Genomic DNA, 20,835 nt, shown 5'->3' with positions numbered 1-20,835 from the left:
ATAGTATTGAAAGTCGCGCCAGTCAAAAGTCATAAAAAGCGACATTTAAAGTTATGGTAGCCAGAACTAGAATGTTTAATGTAGTATCATTACTATTAAAACTTGAATATTGGATTTGCCCATTGATGCTGAAGATTTGTCTGAAGCATTTTAAATGTTCTCATAAAATATTCTTTAAAATGTGTTTATGTTTTCTTACGATTCCATATAAAGATAGCTGTTATTATTTTGTTCATCCACTGTGTTTTTTCACCATTTTGGGAACGGGACACAGTCCCTTTGGATTGGGAAAAATCACTTTGTTTTGGGTTAAAATTCCGAAATTAGTGCTTCTGTCTTTTTGCTCATAAATATTTTAAAATTGAGAAGAGGTTTGAATTATTTTACTAAGGTTTAAGTTTTGGCACCCGATTGTAGATTTATTAAATATTGAGATTTATTAATATATATATATTTTTTTATTTTAAGCATACCCTTCAATTGTGGATTTTTGATCCCATTAGGGAAAAATGTATACTTTTTTCCATTGGGAATGGGTACCACTACAGGCCCCAAATTTGAACCAAAAAAACACTGACAGTCACATTTCATCATGATATATTTCTATTACTACTTTTACTCTTTTTTGTGTGTGATGCACATTGTTAGTTATCATATTTTAAGTACTGATATAATTTGTTAATATGTATGAGTCAAAGACTAGCTTCAAAACTAGTAACTGACATTTCTGAACTATAATTAAATATTGTGAACAATTGAGTTAAATTTGTCTTTATAATACTTTTGTTTTGAATATGTAAGTGCACTAGTTTCAGAAGTTCAACAATTGATATAAATAATTTTTTCTGTGTGTTAATTGTGTATAGGTTTTAGTGGATTACAGAGAGGATTGTAAAATGTTTAATGTTACCAATTGTAATTTTTATTAAACTCATACAGCAAGATAAATGCTCAAACTTTAGGGCTACATGAATTTTTAACAGCAGTGTAAATTCTCTTAATGAAATATGATCCCATGCAAATGGTGTCAATTTTACTTATTTATCTTTGACATTGGTTTACAACAATAATTATACATTATTTTACAAATGTGGATATGTGAATATATGCATGGAATATGTGTACTCATTTACTGTTGCAACATTTTCCATTCAACTGGTTCATCAAACTACATGTTTGAAGCACATGTTATTTCATCCGTTAACATTAATTTAGCATAGGCAATTTTCTTTAATTTTCAACAACATACATATACAATTATTTTTTTAGAAGAAACAAATTGATTTCCTCTAAAATAAAACACAGCTGCTTTAGTGTACAGCTGATGGCAGATGTTTTCTTTGGTCTGTTAGTTTGTACATTGTTGCCATGTATTGGTGACTGTCATGTCTTTGTTTAAGCTTTAATATTCTAGTAGATGATGCAATAAAGAGTTACTGCTGTTAAATTATTCGTGTACATATTGTGACACTGATTATTGAAATGTGAAAATTTTTATTAAAAAAACTTCAAATTATCCATTATTTTTGCAATTACAAGTTTTGTTAGTGACACTTTTCAAATGTTCTAAAGAACTAAAAATTAGTATGAAGTGGTACCCTACTATAATGTTAAAGTAAACACTAGCCACACCAGAGCCGGATAATTATAATATAACAATTAAGAGCACCGCAAAGCAGAATATTTTTTTTAAGAGGTCACAGTGACCTTTGACCTAGTGACCAAAAAATTGGTGTGGTGTGTAGAACTCATCAAGGTGCAGCAACATATGAAGTTTCAAAGTTATAGGTGGAAGCACTTTGATTTTAGAGCCAATGTTAAGGTTTTAGCACCGCAGACGGCGGATTAGCTCTGCTGGCTATGACAATACCTCGGGTTTTCTCCGAAAACATCCGAGCTAATGATGATTAAATATTAATTTTTATGCCCCCTTCGAAGAAGAGGGGGTATATTGCTTTGCTCATGTCGGTCGGTCGGTCTGTCCGTCCACCAGGTGGTTGTCAGACGATAACTCAAGAACGCTTGGGCCTAGGATCATGAAACTTCATAGGTACATTGATCATGACTCGCAGATGACCCCTATCGATTTTAAGGTCACTAGGTCAAAGGTCAAGGTCACGGTGACCATAAATAGTAAAATGGTTTTTGAATGATAACTCAAGAACGCATACGCCTAGGATCATGAAACTTCATGGGTAGATTGATCATGACTTGCAGATGACCCCTATTGATTTTGAGGTCACTAGGTCAAAGGTCAAGGTCACGGTGACCCGAAATAGTAAAATGGTTTCCGGATGATAACTCAAGAACGCATACGCCTAGGATCATGAAACTTCATGGGTAGATTGATCATGACTCGCAGATGACCCCTATTGATTTAAAGGTCACTAGGTCAAAGGTCAAGGTCACGGTGACCCGAAATAGTAAAATGGTTTTCGGATGATAACTCAAGAACGCATACGCCTAGGATCATGAAACTTTATAGGTAGATTGATCATGACTTGCAGATGACCCCTATTGATTTTGAGGTCACAAGGTCAAAGGTCAAGGTCACGGTGACCCGAAATAGTAAAATGATTTTCGGATGATAACTCAAGAACGCTTTTGCCTAGGATCATGACACTTCATAGGTACATTGATCGTGACCCACAGATGACCCCTACAGATTTTCAGGTCACTAGGTCAAAGGTCAAGGTCACAGTGACAAAAATCGTATTCACACAATGGCTGCCACTACAACGGACAGCCCATATTTAAACACTTAAAATCATTTTATTTCATTTTGATTGACATCCACTATTTATTTTTTTGCTCTAGTACCCAGAGCGGACAGTGGCCATAAAGAGTATTACCAAGAAGAACATTGCTAAATCTCAGAACCTGCTTAGCAAGGAGATAAAGATTCTCAAGGTAAAATGTACAGACAACTATTAAAATAATGCTTATTTTTTATTTCTTGTCAAAATTGTTGTTCTGTATGTCTACATATAGAAGCATTTTGGTGATCCAAAATATTATTATCACACTGTTACTGACATATATTCAAATCATATCTATTGAAATGGGGAAATAAAACAGTGGTGTCTTAACCCTTTGCCACTAACTGACTTAGACACGTATTTGGCACGTTTGGAGTCCCTTAGAAGGTTTAAGTTAATTAAAAGCCTTTTTTTTACAAGATAAACGTTTTAAAGGCTTAATTTACAACCGTTAGATACTAATGAGCAGCAAACAGCATAAAACCTGAACAGACTGCAAGTTACTCGCAGTCTGTTCTGCTTTTATGCTATTTGCACATGGCCATTTTCACTTTGCTTCTGAGTGGGAAAGGGTTAAATCGTCATGCATTGGTTGTTTTATTGTTGAAGTGTTGTGTCATTTACAATGATGATGGCGAAGTTCTTTGTCAAATAACTTTGCGCATAGGCAATATTGTGCTGCGCTTAATTATCAGAAACCAAGGCAGGTGTCAAATTTGCCCCCCCCCCATCATGCGAAAATAGGTCCTTATGATGCTGACTGCTGATATGGGCAATTGTAGGTGAGCTGCACTGGCCATATATTGCATAAGACCTATTTACCCATGACATCTCATATCTTGCAGCTACATTCTATTCACATTCTCAGACCAAGAATTGGCTCTTAATAAAAAAAGTCTTATACATGTTTATTTATCTATGCGCAACAAACATTAGGAAACTTGTTTCTTTTGGTTTTAAACTTTTTTCACCTACTGTTTACTGATGAAAATTGAACTAAATGTTGTCATGTCATGTTTTCAGGAAACGTTTATTGATGAAAAGCAAACTTAATCATCAAGTTAATGTTGTTATGTCATGTTTTCAGGAGCTGTCCAGCTTACATCATGAAAATGTTGTACAACTTATGGAATGCAAGGTAACAACAATATGTGAAATTAAATGTACATATGCACTTACACAATGGAGGCTCACACTGAGGCTTGGCATACGTAATTATTTTGTTCTTAACCCATTCAGGGCTGAAATCGAATTTTGAAGGCCTTTGCAAACAGTTTGAATCCAGATGAGACTCATCAGGATCCAAACTGTTTGCTATTCTGATAGTATTCTTTGAAAAAAATCGAAGAAAATGCTAATTTTAGAAATTCAGCAGACAACATTTTAGCAGACAACAAATTTCCCAGCATGCAAAGGGTTAATATTGTTTCTGCTATCCAGAAGATGAAATGTCAGAGATAAATATTTGGTCAAAACATGACATTATATAGTACAAAATTCTATTGATTTGATTATTTTACATACTAAATAATGCCTGTGCAGATTTTGAAACATGTTTTTATTTATTGTTTCTGCGATGTCTTGCAGGAGCCCATCCCATGACCATATTGTATGTTTAATATTCTTTAAGTTATCTGATGCACTGAACATGTGCATATGAACTGTGTGTAGATACACAAGACTTGTTTATAATAAATTGTCAGATTGGGATTGATCTGTGCCCTAGTCTGTGATGCAGTATCAGATACATGTAGGTATGAGTTGTAACTGACCATTTGCAAGATCTCATCAATTATGTCTGACTAACAGAAGATCTGGTCAAACATGTCTGAATATCAGCATCAGAAGGTCTGATCAAACATGTCTGGATAACAGCAACAGAAGATATGACCAAAAATGTCTGAATATCAGCATCAAAAGATCTGATCAAACATGTCTTAATACCAGCACCAAGATTGATCTGCAGCTTGAATCACTTCATAATTGCAAATCAATTCACAGAGTCAGTGAAGTGAATTAACACATGCCTTGGTCATACAAGTTTTAATTTATAATAATTATGCAGGCTTTCCTTATTGTTATTAATTGCAGAGTTGCCTCCAGATATTGAAGAAACATAAGAGATTTACAGCCAAACAAACACTGTTTGATATCATTGAACTATACTTTGATAATAAAATACACAAAGCTATGTGTAACATTCAGATTAAGGTCAAACTGACATAGCCATTTGTAACCTTGTTTCTTTGTTTGCTGTATAATATTTATCCTTAACTGTACCATGTACTTGATTCGTGTGCGCTTACATAAGGAAATGACCTGTATCCTTGCCTATTTATATGAACTCAGTGTTTGACAGCAGTTATTTACAACATTGACCTGTACTTGGCCACTACTCCAGCTAGTGGTTATTTAGTGACTGTGTATATGTTAACTATCTAGGTCAATGAGTCCTAACTCCTACAGTAATAAAAAACATGTATATTGGCTATGTACCAATATTACTGCATGCAATTATATCAGTGTTGATAATGAGTACAAAATGTGCACTGTAAAGTAAAACACATAGTGTTCATGATTATAAGAATGCACGGAGTGAATATTTCTGTAAATAAATAAATTATAGAGGTCAAGATAGTTCATAAGTCAAATTGTTTTGTGTAATCTTATATATATTTTAATAGAAAACAAACAGGGTTCAAATTTTGTATTTTTAATGACACGATTTAAACTGATGAAATAATCTCAAGGTTTTAAAAAAGCAAACAAATCATTCTACTAATGCTCTGTCTTTTAGGCTACTTGTGATAAACTTTTATAAGTTCTTTAGGTGATTAACTAAATGTATAAGTTCTGTAGTTGACCATGTAAACTAGCAATGTCATGTAAAAGATGTGTGATACACATGTGGCTCTATGCAGGCTGCATTTGTACAGGTGTCATACATGGTGATACACTCTATCACCTCCTACATGTGTAGTGTGCAGACAACAGATGTAATTTGAATGGGGAAACTGTGTCCTCTTATTAAACTATATTGTTTGTTCATAAATATAAGATGTTAATTGCCAGTACAACAAAACAAAAGTGTTAAACTCTACATGTAAAACATAAACTTTCAGTCAATTGATAACTTTGTTTCTTATCTAGTTACTCATGAAGACAAATTTAGATTAATTAGATTCAGATTGACAAGAATTCGAGACACACACTTCATTTATTTAGACAGATAATTCACATCTTGCTTTTTCTTATAAGGTCAAGTTTTTAACTTAATTGTGCATCATGAATAACTTCTTGACTCTAATATCATCTCTCAAGCCCTTTATATGTATTTAATCTCCTTGTTTGAGACTTACTTTGCATATATTAGTATTTTTTAACAAAGACAAAATAAACATCTGCTGGCCATTAGTCAATTATTAAAAGGTATTTAAATAAAAATAAAATGTAAATTTCTTTGAACAAAATTAAAGTACCCACTTTTAATCTTGCATAAATCTAGCCATCAAACTTGTAGATAAGAATCGTTTAGTCTGATAGTACATGTATATGTAATGATCTATTTACAATCTACAGGATCTGTTAGTTACCAATAGCCATTCATTTAGTATATAAGTGATGTACCAGAACGCAGTTCTGATCATCATTATGATAATGATCATTACTGTCTGGCAAAAAATGGGATTCTGTCTTATGTCCAATACAACAGTACATTTTATACAAACTTGGATTGGTAAAACAGCTTTAAAGCTGTAAAATAAATCTTACATATATAAGTTGACTTGCTTAAATAAAATTAATATAGTTCAGCATAGATTAATTGTTGGCATTTATAAACAATGAATTCCAAACAAAATGAAACAAATGCACATCATAATAACACTGCAAATACTTTGATAAGTTTTGTTTTGACTTGTATACATGTACTGTTGATAGACATTAACATGTCACTGATCATTCAAGACTTGTGCTAAGACTTGGCAAAAGCCTAAGGCCATGCTGCATGGAAAATTGTTTTTTATCTTGTTGTCAAAATGTATTGACTAGACAGATTGACACAATTAAGCAGGAACTGATGGGTTTACCTGATCAAGTTGCAAAACCAGTTACAAAATGCATTTCCTGAAATTGGGATCTCTTGTTTACATTCATATTATAAACGAGAGCGCCGATGGCGTTAAAATCATAGGTGCAAGATACAGGGAAGAATGGCGTCACGTGGTATAATGTAGTTCGATATCGCCATCCGCGAATTTCTCAAATCAATAATTTCAAACAATTACCGACTATTTAAATAGATAATCTTTCCATTTACATCAGTGTTTGAAACGCTTATGAAAAATAATTACCCAAGCCTTTCAAAATTTAAGCACGGACAGATCTGTATTGAACTATTCTTTTCACAAATGAAAATAGACGCTACCCTATTCGTCTGCGTCAAGAATTTGTCGTAAAACTTGTGGTAAGCGTTAGATGCAGACGTGCACAACAAATTGAGTTCTGAATACAGATTTCTGAATGCAGATTTTTATAGAAACTCCTCACAGCAGTTACTTCCCTTGCTTCGCCCGGTCAGTAACTTCTAGTATAAGGGAGGCCACTGCGTAGGAGATTGAGATTTATAGTGCAGATAGAATTGTTTTATGAACGAAATTTGTTTTAGGTTATAAGAAGATTTTTTGACATAAAACGGTCTTAGAAAAATTCACTAAAAACGGTGTCAGCAATATTCTTGGAAGAAAACGTTAGAAAAACGTTTCCAAAAAAAAATTGTAAGAATGACCATATACTAAATTAAATAGATATTTCGTCTGATTTTTTATCAGGTAAGGCTTCATAATGGGCAACCGATCGATGTGGATTTTCGAAATGTGGTATATACCATAAGCATAGGTGCGTAAACGCACCTATGCTAAAAAGATACTCGGCTTACTAAAGGAAAAGTTTTCCATGTCATTTTGCCTTGATTAGAAAAATATATTTCATATCCTCTTACATTCACTTAATAGATGACTACTGATAATAATAGCTCGATAACATTAACTTGGCACTTGTTATCTCCGCAAGCATAAATTGTTTGCTTGGAATGTTTCTTATATTCGCATATAGTTTTATTCGTGCAAGTTTTGCACCAGTTTAAATAAGAAATAACAGTATACTTAATGAGGTGCGCTTCAACTGGTTTAAATTGCTTCCAATAAAGGATCTTATGTATTTATTGAACTTTTTTATTTAAACCCATTTATGCCTATTATTTAACCCATTTGGCCTTGGCAAACAGCGTAGACCCAGACTCATCAGGGTCTGCGCTGTTTGCTTAAAGGAATTTCTGTAGGAAATATTCTAAACATAGAAATAAATATACTAGACATCTCTAATTTTGAAAATAAATTGATCCAATTTAGAAGGATGAGAGAGTCCACTAGGCATAAATGGGTTATATTATCATGCCTAAAGGTCAGTGCCAGTATGGGTGAGCAATACCTGCACAATTAATATTATCAGGCAGATAATACCTTTGCTAATAGCATTAATGGCTTATGATTATGCAAGGGCTCAATACCTTGACAACTTTTTGATTGAGAAGTTGAAGATAGACAATTAATCCTCATGTCATATAACAGGGGGGTAGGGGCCAATGAATGGTAGCTAGGTGTTTTCAGATGAGGGTGATAGGTTTAGGGTCTATAAACCGGAATGATGATTAATTTATTGCAACTAAGGTGGTTAAATGTTGAGGATATTGTGAAGCAAATTAGTCAGAGGAACCTAATCACCAGAGATTATCTATGTTATAAAGATACCAGATTATCTTAAAGCCATTAAAACTACAGATTAAATAGCCAATGAAGTCATTAAAATTATAGAATAAATAACGATTTGCTATTGTTTAATAAATATATGCAGTTGAATCCACTCACAATGAATTAATTTGTGTTAATAATAGTTTAAATGAAACAAAGGTCATACTACATATTATACTGAGTTCATGTACATGCAGAAAACTGGTCCAGCTAGCTTAGTTAGTAGAACACTGGACAACAAATCCAAGGACATAAATATTTGTGTATTGGTAATAAAAACCTTTCTTTACCCTTTACCCATTGTCCCCCTGACTCTGATCCAAGTAGGGCAATTGTCAATAACTGGCATTAGTACCAGGTATGTGCACTAAATACTGGTAAAACCGACATACCCAGAAACAAACTAATGAGAGTTGATAAGCTGATGGCGTGATATGACTCAAATACTATTGAAAATAGCAAAATGGCCAAAAAAACAAACATGTTTTGGTGAACTATGAATGACCCAAGGTGTAAACAATCTGCAAAATACCAGTATATTCTTAGTATCAATCCTCATAGTACTCTTAAGTGCATCTACACTTCAGAGATCTTCTTGTAATCTTGTTTGAACACGAAAGACATGTAAACAGATCATTATATCAGACATTGACCGACATAATTCAGTTGGCAGTATACTAGGCCCATTCTTAACCCCAATAACTGCCTTATTTACAATAACAGTTACACAATCTGACCTTGTTTTCTTTTGAAACGCAATAACAAATGTTGGCTTTCTAATATTCAATTTAGTTTGTTGGCCATCAAAAGTTTAGAATGTTAAATGTTCAAACGGGATTGAAAAACATTATAAAACTGCTGTAGGAAGTAGAGTATGAATATGCATACACCATTCTCAAGCAATTTTAGCAAAGTTTAAATATAAATTTCAAATAAGTTTACTTATGTACCAGACTGTAGATGTTCTGACCTTATTTTGACTCAAAGAGTTGGTTGACATGCTGGTATCAGGCCTTTACCCAGAATTTGGTTAATGCGCAGGGTTGAAGCCCCACAGTTGGCTTAAATAGTTTTTTATATTGAATTGGGAGGTCCTTTATTAATTGTTTCATTTCTTCTGGGCACAAACAAGCAAACAAGATGATAATTGGAAGTTCAAGCTCAGAGGTCCTCAGATTGAGTAATGTATTCACTTAGTGTCAACAATTTCTCTAGCTCTTTAGTAACATTGTCCATTCAACCTTTCGAATAACTTACTCTGCTCAGTTGCATTTGTGCCAACAATTACTTGACATGTATTATACACACCACAATTGCATTAAATTACCGGTACACTCAGTTGACTTTGTGCCACTTCTTATAACTGTGTTGTTCCAATTTGTCTCTTGCAGGAGACTACAAACCATGTGTACCTGGTTATGGAGTACTGTAACGGTGGTGACCTGGCAGATTACCTACAAGGTGAGTACAGGCTCGAACCCTCTAGTTCAGAGTCTAACGGCGGGCATCCCTTCTGCTTGTACAGTCAGTGTACTTCCTTGCATTACCAGTTGGGCTCTGACTTAGTACAGGGCTTTATTTACCATATCGCTTTATTTTTCTGTTTTTTGTTTGGTTTGCCCTATGCGATCATTTGGGAGAAACAAATTATCTGGGGATACTAGAGACAAAAAGATAGCACAGACAAGAACAATTGCCGAGTATGATGAGTATTATCGCTTGAGGAGATGTCTGCATTATTGAAAAAATAAATTCTGAGCAGAAACCTTATAATCAATCCTTCTTTAGCAGTGTCATAAGATCTGTTTTTGTATGACACTGCTAATTTTATAATTCTTGTTCATGTTCTGGAAAACAAAACAGATATAACAAATGAAATTGGGATACTGTTAACTAATTTAATAATATTTGGTGTGAAAAATGAATTCAATACAATACACAAGACAGCCTGTAGTGAATTCAAGTTCATTCAACTGAAGCAAACTACCCTTCGTCTCCAATCACATGTCATGAAATGTCATCACTTTCAGAACAAAGAGACAAAGAAAGAAAACACCAAAAGTGGTTTGTACTTGTTTATCATAATTGAAAGTGTCTCCAAATAAGGACAATTTTTTGGGCTTCTTTGTGTGTGTCATTGAGTTTAAGTCTCTTGTTATCTGGGTGTTATCAACTCTGCCTAGTTACCCTACATGTTCTTTACAAGCCTGATTTTAACTTATACATTTTGGAGCATTAATCATGTCCATTAAAATACTGAAAACACCAAGTATTTATTTCTTCTCCAGATTACAGGTTGTTTTTTTCTCGTCGTTTTGTAAATGAAAGAGTTTGACAAATTGATTATTCAATTTTAATGATACTAGTATTCATGATATTGTGAACCATGTTTGTATTTGGTGCAAACATGTGATTGTGCAATAGTTAACCTGTTGACATGATAGGAATTTCACCACATGGTTACACCCTATTACGTCAGCCCTTGTATTGACTTTTAAAACTGCATGATGTCATCTGTTTATTTGCTTGCTGACTTGGCAGTGGTTCATATTGTTTTGAATGCCATGTCTGTCCCCCTTTTTGCTTTCCATGGAAATAAATAATATTAACATTGCCGAGAAATAGGCCCATTTATAGCAAGTTGTTGTTTAGATTTTGTGTGAGACTTGCTGTACAGTTTGGACACAAGTGAGAGCTTGTAGAGATAGCTTCTGTTATTGGAAACAAAGTTTGAGGTTAATCCAACCCTATTGAAAATAAACCAGAAATTCACAAAGTGAAATGCATATTTTATCCATTGAAATAAAAACCAACAGAAAACAATCCTACGTTATAACTTGGTAGTCTCTTCATGTTTTTTCATTCCTGTACATTAAGAATGGTTAATTGACCTGAAAGCTTAGATTGTAAAGCGAAATTTTTTCACAAAAAGTTGTTTTACTGGACAAGTTTTTTGGCTGACCAAAGTCTGTTTTGTTAAACAGGTTTCAAGCTATTCTGATGAAAAATATCTTGAAATACATCTAGAGTACACAAAAAACTGTTCCAGTACATTAACCTACAGTTAGATCAAGGAAAACATCAAACGTTGTTGCTAGGGTTCACAAAAAAAACATGTACAGTTGAAGGCTTTTCAAAAGCCTGTTTAAACTTTAGGCTTTTTTACGCAGTAGTATTCAGTTGGAATGCGGTCTTCTTTGTTTACAAACATTATCAGCTGATTTATGTCAGTGTGTCCTGTATTGGATTTAATAGGTGCATACATGACATGCTAGATATGAGCCTTGCTCTGGGGAAAGGGGGTTAAAAGCATGTGCTGTTAAAGTGTGCTGCCAGATTACTGTAGCTTATGCAGTCATCGAAGAATAATCAGTTTCCCCCTTAACTGTATAATCACTAAGAAGGTAACAAAATATAATAAATAGAGAATACTAGGTCGGTGCCGAATAAAGCAAAGTTTATTTTGGGAGGCTTAGAAAATCTGAACCACGAGCCTTGGCGAGTGGTTCAGATTTTCGTGCCGAGCAAAATAAACTTTGCTTTATTCGGCAACGACCTAGTATTCGATTTATCCCATCAATTTTCTTAGTCGTAAATTAGTTTCTTTATAATTATAAAAATAGAATAGGAAAATTGACCTACACGGAAAATCCCAAAGTTATTTTAAGCAAACATTGTTTCATTATTTTAATCGTGCCGAGCCTAATACATTACAAAAAGATTAGTAACTAACCTGTTTTTCTGTTTATCATACCTCTACGTCCCTGATTTTTAAGAAATAATGAAAAAAACACACTAAACAACAGCAGATTTAGCTGTGAAAGAACATGCATTGTGTCATATGACCTGTTAATAATGACGTCACGAGTACGCGTACTTAATATTTGTAAATAATGTTTTTTCGCTTTTTGAGTTGCATTATTTGTTAAAAATATATTACATCTTGGTATCAAATTGTTTGTTTTGTTGAATCTGATTTGATTTTACTAAAAATAATTACTTTATAGTTGATTCCGAGAAATATGACCATTCTCTGCCGCGCGTGACAGCTATATTTCAGCACTGCCGAAATAGAGGAAAATTTATTCCACAGTGGTTTATTTCGACAATGCACGTCTGATGATAGGATAAAAGTGCAATATGGTGTCCCTGATATCCCTGTGAGGACTGCACAAGCTAATCTGGAACAACACTTACCCCACAAGCATTAAACCCCATTTTCCCAGAGTAATTTTCATTTCATTATATTCCTTTCTATGTAAGTATAAGATATTTTATACAAGGAAATGTTTGCTAAGAACTGAGCACATCGTAGTTATGGATGTATAAAAATAAGCCTTGCTCAGTGAAAAGGGGGTTTAATGAATGTGTGTTAAGTGTCATCCCAGATTAGCCAGTGCACTTCCTACAGGCTAATCAGGGACGACACTTTCCGCCTAAACTTGATTTTTGCTAAGAAGAGACTTTCGGTAAATGAAAGATACCATCAAAGCGGAAAGTGTCAACCCTGATTAGCCTGTGTGGACTTCACTGGCTAATCTGGGACGACACTATGCACATGCATTAAACCCCCTTTTCACAGAGCGTGGCCCATATATATCAGTTATTTTGCAAATTAAAAAGAGCTTTACTCCCCATTTACCATTTAGGACCACACAAATGTGAGTAACCTGCAAAAATAGTTGATTAGGTCACTGCCAGGTTTATACTGAAAGTTGATACACTTTCCTGAATAAATAATGGGCACAAAAAATGGTGTTTCTATATTTAATCATGTAACTGGGTTAGTGAATGGTTAGTTAAATAAAGGCATGTGTTACCTTTCACTGTCTGGGTCTTCTTTTAAGCCTCTAGGTGAGGAATGTAATGTAACATACTATTTGTGCAATGTTATTGAATAGCTATTTGCTTATTTCATATCACCAGTGTGTTCAATACATTTATCTACAAAGCATACTTGGCCTACAAGTTCATGTAGCTGGCATGCAGTGAATCCATTATTACTCGTGTATTGTTATAATTGGGTATCGGGTCAGTATCGCTGTATTGCTATAGATCTCTTATAGATGCCAACACATTCCATGCTTCCAATCCATGAGGGTTGCTGCCAAATTGGATATGACCGCTAAATATTGCCATGCAAGTTACTATTTTATCATGCAAAATATTGCATACATATTAGCCCAATCATCATTGAAAGTCTACATTTCTGCATGCCTATGTCCTCCATCATGTCATTCATTATGTCATTACAATTTTTTTTAGGATAGCAAGTAGAGAGACAATCTGTCATCTTTGTGTCTGCCTTCACTTTGTATCTGACAGTTATCCATGCTGAATGATGTAACTCTGTAGGTTCCCTCACTGAAAAAAGCTTTTAATATAATGCATGTATTAGGATGCTATTTGTACATTTTCATGATGATATTGAATTCCTGTTCATTGATTTAAGCTTATGAAACATAATACAAACAAGAACACTTGTTGGATAGTCAATTTTCTCAGAGTTTGAACACATGTTGTGGTGTATTTACATTAATTTTATTTTTACTTTGGTGCCTTTCAATAGTTACATTTGGCATCTCCTTTTAGTTTCAACCTGCTGATCTATTTTTTCACTCCCTATTATCTATATGTAATTTTGAAATAGAAAGACATATAGCAATCTTTGATTGTCATGACATATAAACAGTCAGATATTGTCTGTTGCTCAGCTTCAGTCAGTATATTGCAGAAACTCAAGAATGTAGTCATCAATTATCCCACATCCTAAATCAGTATTTCTCTGGACTAATCCAATTCCTGATTCCATCCTATCACTTAGATAGTACATGTGTGTATTGACTGGACTAAAGCAATTCTCCTCTAAGCATCCCAAGGGAAAATCAAAGCGCTGAAGGCACTAAAATGAATATTGTTGAACTATTGAATACCTATCACACTAAGAATATAGTTTCATGATGAAAATTTCTTTACCTAACTTTTTTTACACCATATACACATTCAAAATATACAAGAAAAATAATTGATGAAAATAAATAAAAAATAAATCTGTGAGCATTACTTTTTATTCATGCATAAGGTAGTCATTAAGAAAGAGATGTTGACCCGTATATTGTGCTTGATACATTGCTTGTGACCCTAACAGGTCACAGGATGCCAACCAGTCTCTGACCTTAACATTGGTCTAAAACACTCATGCCCTTTTTGGGTGTAGCTGTTTTACCCAGCTTTTCGCCTTAAATGACCTTTATATAATGGGTCTTATGCCATATACGTCCATCATAGCTATAGCCCACCCAGCTTCACATTTCTCAGTGTGGTCTTATTTTTTTTAAATAAAGTTAACACATAAAAAATTAATGTTCCTTTTACTAATACGAAATTTCAACTAAGATGTGGTATGGTAACATGGATTTAAAGAGATACAAAATACTTGTTTTTATTTTTTGTGGAGCACTTCATTCCATTTGAATTTCTCGCAACGATATCTATTTTTACAACACACAAACACTTTCTTGGTACATGAACATTTGTTTAATATATTGTTCCACAGAAAAAATAAGCATTTTGTATCTTGTTAATCTATGTTACCAGACCACATCTAGCATTGAAATTTTGACTATTGCTAAAAGGAGCATTGGTTTTTAATGTGTTAACTTTAATGTTTGGAAATATTGTGTGAAATATTCTTTGATTTTTAGGGTAAATAGGCGTTTAACCATGCCCTCATTGGCATTACAGTACCGTGGACTTTTTTTCATGATTCATAAATGTCAAGTATACTGTACCGCGCCGTGAACTCTTTCTTGGTGCCGCAAAGTCTTTGTCGGCGTGGATACAGCAGTTATCAGGTTTTCACTACCTAACAAAACTGGCTTGCAAAACGTAATATTGACCTTAGTTTTTCGCAAGCGCACAACTAAAAACTGCAATAGCATGTATGAACCAAATGCTCCTCTTAGTGCATAGTATCTTATAGGCCTTTCCGAATATTGTGTAAGACATTCATCCCCTATATGCCAGCAATTTAACTTAAGCCACATAAACTTCTTGTAAATTACAAGCTGTAATTGTTCCATATGACTGCATGTTGTGATTAGGTACATGTATGCTTAAATATGTAATGTATGACTCAACAAATGCACTCTAAGCAGATTGACAAATCTTGTTGTACGTGCATTCTGAATACTATTCTGAAGTTGATACTAACTTGTGTCTTTATCCAGATTAAAATATCAACCTACTATATCACTTATTCCTGAAAACTTATTGCATTTTAAGGGATGTAAAAATATGTAGCTGTCAGTTTTCTCTGTAATGTTAAAGTAAAGTATGATATATGAAAAAAAGCAAAACAAGTATGATATCCAGGCTGGTACAGACATGTGACTGCCCAAATGAATGAGGAAGATTTTTAAGCAAACCTTTGCTTTCATATCCTTTTAATATTTTTAGCTCACCTGTCACGAAGTGACATGGTGAGCTTATGTGACCGTGTGATGTCCGGCGTCCGTTGTGTATGCGTGCGTGTGTGCGTGCGTCTGTCAACAATTTGTTTGTGTAGACAGAAGAGGTCGCAGTTTTCATGCAATCTTTATGAAATTTGGTCAGAATGTTTATCTTGATGAAATCTGGGTTGGGATTGTATATGGGTCATCTGGGGTCAAAAACTAGGTCACTAGGTCAAAAACTAGGTCACATAATAGGTCAAATAATAGAAAAACCTTGTGTAGACAATAGAGGTCGCAATTTTTATCCAATCTCTATGAAATTTGGTCAGAATGTTTATCTTGATGAAATCTGGGTTGGGATTGTATTTGGGTCATCTGGGGTCAAAAACTAGGTCAAATAATTGAAAAATCATCAACAATTTGTTTGTGTAGACAGTAGAGGTCACAGTTTTCATCCAATGTTTATGAAATTTGGTCAGAATGTTTATCTTGATGGAATCTGGGTTGGGAATGTATTTGGGTCATCTTGGGTCAAAAACTAGGTCACTAGGTCAAAAACTAGGTCAAATAATAGAAAACCTTGTGTAGACAATAGAGGTCGCAGTTTTAATCCAATCTTTATGAAATTTGGTCAGAATGTTTATCTTGATGAAATCTGGGTTGGGATTGTATTTGGGTCATCTGAGGTCAAAAACTAGGTCACTAGGTCAAATAATAGAAAAACCGTTAACAATTTGTTTGTGTAGACAGTAGAGGTCACAGTTTTCATCCAATCTTTATGAAATTTGGTCAGATTGTTTATCTTGATGAAATCTGGGTTGGGATTGTATTTGGGTCATTTGGGGTCAAAAACTAGGTCACTAGGTAAAAAACTAGGTCACTAGGTGAAATAATAGAAAAACCTTGTAAAGACAATAGAGGTTCGCAGTTTTCATCCAATCTTTATGAAATTTGGTCAGAATGTTTATCTTGATGAAATCTGGGTTGGGATTGTATTTGGGTCATCTTGGGTCAAAAACTAGTTCACTAAGTCAAATAATAGAAAAACCTTGTGTAGACAATATAGGTCACAGTTTTCATCAAATCTTCATGAAATTTGGTCAGAATGTTTGTCTTGGTAAAAACTGGGTTGGGATTGTATCTGGTTAGTCAGGTGAGCAATTCAGGGCCATCATGGCCCTCTTAATTAATTATTTAATGTTGGTCATTTTGTTTCAGCCAAAGGAACACTCAGTGAGGACACAATCTCATACTTTCTGAAGCAAATTAGTAAGTATTATAACCTTTTAGTAAGTTGTTTCTCTATGTTTTTTAATTGGTACATGTATGTGGTCAGTCACTTGCTATTGGTATCTTACAGCAGGGGGGGGGGATCAATCAGTTTACTTAACCACAGAAAAAGCAGTTTTAAAGCTTTCTATTTTTTGGTTTTTGTGAGGTTCTATTGTATATTTGTATGAAGTTATATATCATCAATCTTCTAAAGCCTGTAATATTCATTTGGTATATAACATATTGTTAATTTGGTATATAACATATTGTTATTAAATAAATGTAGGTTGTGTTATATTTAAAGATGTTTATAACTACTAAACTAGGATTTTCAAGTATAAGCTCAAGAGAATAAATCTTCAACATTTATCGTTGCATTATGCCAGATATAATAAAACATTATTTTAAAGAAGTTTGCACTTAAAAATGAGTTTTGATGTCTTAAATTTATCTGAAGTAACAGTGTCCAATTCACCCTACCAATGTATAGCTGCTTACAGATGGCCTGTGTAACATTACATCACCCAAATAGTGGTTGTTTTTTCTTCTGTTACATAGGGACTGTTAAAATGTTTCAATAATTAAACCCATTTGCCTAGATGTAAATGGCGAATATTGCACAATATTGTGTCACCAGTTTTTACTGGACAATAGTGATACAATTTGTCTAAACCCTGCTGTGCAACCAATTGTTATTCATTTATCAGCTGCTCTGATAAAGTACAATATATGTTTGAAGTATTTTGTTAAGCCATTCCTAGTGTTTTAAATTAGATAGGGTTTGATGTCTTTGTATCAAGATTATCTTCATTTGCATGTGCATAATTCTTTTATGTATTGGAGTTATAAGTGTTAAAGATTCAGATTGATATAAAAAAGCAAATTGATTGTCTATCAATGGGAAGTGCATCAGTTAAGATGATTTTTTTCCACACCAAAAAAACTTTTTTATGAATTTTTTTCTACAAATACATATATTTTCTTTGAAAATGCATTAAAAGCAACAGGTCACCAGCCTAGATTTTACACCAAACTTCTTAATGTACTTTTATTTTATGTACTTGAACTAAAACAACATTAAAAATATAGATCATCTCAATTTTTTGGAAAGGAAAAAATTGATCAATACCCGCAGGTCATATTCAACAAAATACCAAAATTCTGCGAATTTTAATTTGTTGATTATAACAGCTAGATTGACAACTACAAGCTGACAATTTTACCTATCCAAAGTTGATCCTTAATTATATGTACATACCAAATCCAATTGTGTTTTGTTTTTTCCACATCATAGTTAAAGCAGGAAAGGTAATACAAAATATTATTAAACATCTTTTGATGTCAATTCGCTTTCTTTCGAAATAAATTTGCATAGACAAAATAGTTCTTGAATTTACCTGAAAACAGTAGGTTAACATCACAATATCCACATTATATCATAAGACGAGTGATAGGTTTGAAATATACTGGATATATAGATCTGGGGCAAACATGTATAAGAGTAAATTGAGTGATTTAACCTTAAAAAGTTCACTCCATGATGTTTATATTTTATCATCCAATATAAACCTGCTCTCTCTGTGTTCCGTGTCCAGGTTTTGCGATGCGTGCTCTTAAGGACAAGGGTATTGTGCACCGTGACATGAAGCCCCAGAACATCCTGCTGTGCTTCCCACCAGGCAACAAGAACCCCGTGGCATCACAGATCAGTCTCAAGATTGGTACACAACATGTTCACCTTTTTGTATTCTGAAGTAAAGTGAACATTGCTATATGCAACCAGCATTAAATCAGGTTTAACGCTGTTTGCTGCAGTAACTTAGGGTTTGAAATATAGGGTTTAAAAGTTAAATCAAGTAAGAGAGGTATTTAATTTAATTAGATTTTCCAATTACTACAAATGCGCCACAGTCTTAGTGGTAAAGGTTTCAGCTAATATCTTAGTTTGTTTCCTTATATATTTTTTTTAACGATTTAGGAGCATTAAAGTATTCTTTTACTCATATTTTTGTTTATCAACAATAAGCCTAAATCACAATAATTCGTCTTTGCATCATTGCAATTTACATCAGACATATTACTAAATATATTAAAACCCATCACTAGTATATTGGGCACCACAAGTCACTTGCACAGTAACAGTTACATTTGTAAGTGATCCATTATGTTCATGTATTTCAGCTGACTTTGGGTTTGCCAGGTTCCTACAGGATGGAGTGATGGCCGCCACACTGTGTGGCTCTCCCATGTACATGGTATGTGCATTGGACAGCTTTGGACACTCATTTAAAACTTTTCAAATTTGTGTTTATCCAACAAAAATGATTTTAATTAAGATTTATTTAAACATGTTGTAAGTGATAACAGAAGTTTGTTTCCCCAATGAAATTGTAAAAGAAAACTTCAACAATGTCTGACCATAAATTGTAGAAAATATTGAGTAAACTTGATTCTTTGCATATTAATTTCCTATGCAAATTAAAACTTATAATAATAGACCATTGTGAACTGCCAACACATCTGATACATCCAATCATTGCAGGCCCCTGAGGTGATAATGTCCCTGCAGTATGACGCTAAGGCTGACCTGTGGAGTATTGGAACGATTGTGTTCCAGTGTCTCACAGGCAAGGCCCCCTTCCAGGCACAGACACCACAGCAACTCAAACAGTTCTACGAAAAAACACTCGAACTACGGCCTAAGTGAGTTCTAGTTAACATGGGGAGGCAGGGTGATGAGTAGTAGAGTAGGATTATACTGTGAGTAGAATTAATTGTAGAAAACTTTAAACCAAAATTACCCTGCATCTGTTTAGTTTTCATATTTAATAGGATAGTATAGTGGTCTGGTTTAAGATTACAGTGTGGAATTTTTACTTTCTGAATTAGTGTTTATCTATTTACACACGTACAGATTTGGTGGATATTTTGTGTCATTTGTTTGAAAGAGGAATGAAAGGGATATTTTAATGGAATATCTGAAATGTGTTTCAGTATTCCCTCAGGGACCTCGCCAGAACTCAAAGATCTGCTGCTAAAACTTCTCAAGAGGAATGCTAAGGAACGCATTGAGTTTGGTTAGTGTATGCATACCTTAATAGCTTCATTTCTTTAAGTCATCCAATAGTGTGGTAACTGGTTTATTGTTATAGCCTGTGTCAATTAAAGAGATAGTCCTCATTAATGTTTGCCCATATTTAATTGAGTTTGCAGTTTTATAGAACAAGTGAGCTTTCAATATTGCTGATTGGAATCAATGAATGAAAACTTATTATTACAGATGACTTCTTTGTTCATCCATTCCTGCAGCCAGTGTCACCAGCAGCATCTTGTAAGTTTGATATTCAAGTACTTTATTATATCTTAAGTCCATGCAGCGGAGGCCATGGCTGGCTTCTTTCATTTGATTCTTCACATTTCGTTATGACAATCATCATTTGTAATTTGGAGGCTTTCACTGTTAGTCACATTTCTTACACTATTGATTACATGTCATAACTTTAAATCAACACTATTTTCTTCAATGAAACTCATGAATCACTC

At 33.9% G+C, this 20,835-nt stretch overlaps 1 protein-coding gene across 4 annotated transcripts in view; it reads left to right on the top strand.

Moving 5' to 3' along the window:
- LOC127855282 (serine/threonine-protein kinase ULK2-like) overlaps positions 1-20,835 on the top strand; it is a 38,911-nt gene that overhangs the window by 615 nt on the left and 17,461 nt on the right. For all 4 annotated transcript variants that reach the window (XM_052390756.1, XM_052390753.1, XM_052390752.1 and 1 more), the window contains exons 2-10: positions 2,818-2,910; positions 3,847-3,897; positions 9,958-10,027; positions 17,239-17,289; positions 18,888-19,013; positions 19,474-19,547; positions 19,835-19,995; positions 20,287-20,369; positions 20,573-20,623. In XM_052390756.1, the coding sequence (XP_052246716.1) occupies positions 2,818-2,910; positions 3,847-3,897; positions 9,958-10,027; positions 17,239-17,289; positions 18,888-19,013; positions 19,474-19,547; positions 19,835-19,995; positions 20,287-20,369; positions 20,573-20,623 (760 nt within the window). The remainder of the gene's footprint in view (positions 1-2,817; positions 2,911-3,846; positions 3,898-9,957; positions 10,028-17,238; positions 17,290-18,887; positions 19,014-19,473; positions 19,548-19,834; positions 19,996-20,286; positions 20,370-20,572; positions 20,624-20,835) is intronic.

The sequence above is a fragment of the Dreissena polymorpha genome, chromosome 1, assembly GCF_020536995.1.
Source record: "Dreissena polymorpha isolate Duluth1 chromosome 1, UMN_Dpol_1.0, whole genome shotgun sequence".
Lineage (NCBI taxonomy): Eukaryota > Metazoa > Mollusca > Bivalvia > Myida > Dreissenidae > Dreissena > Dreissena polymorpha.
Note: the sequence above shows the minus strand (reverse complement) of the source record. Positions and strands in the feature narration are given on the sequence as shown.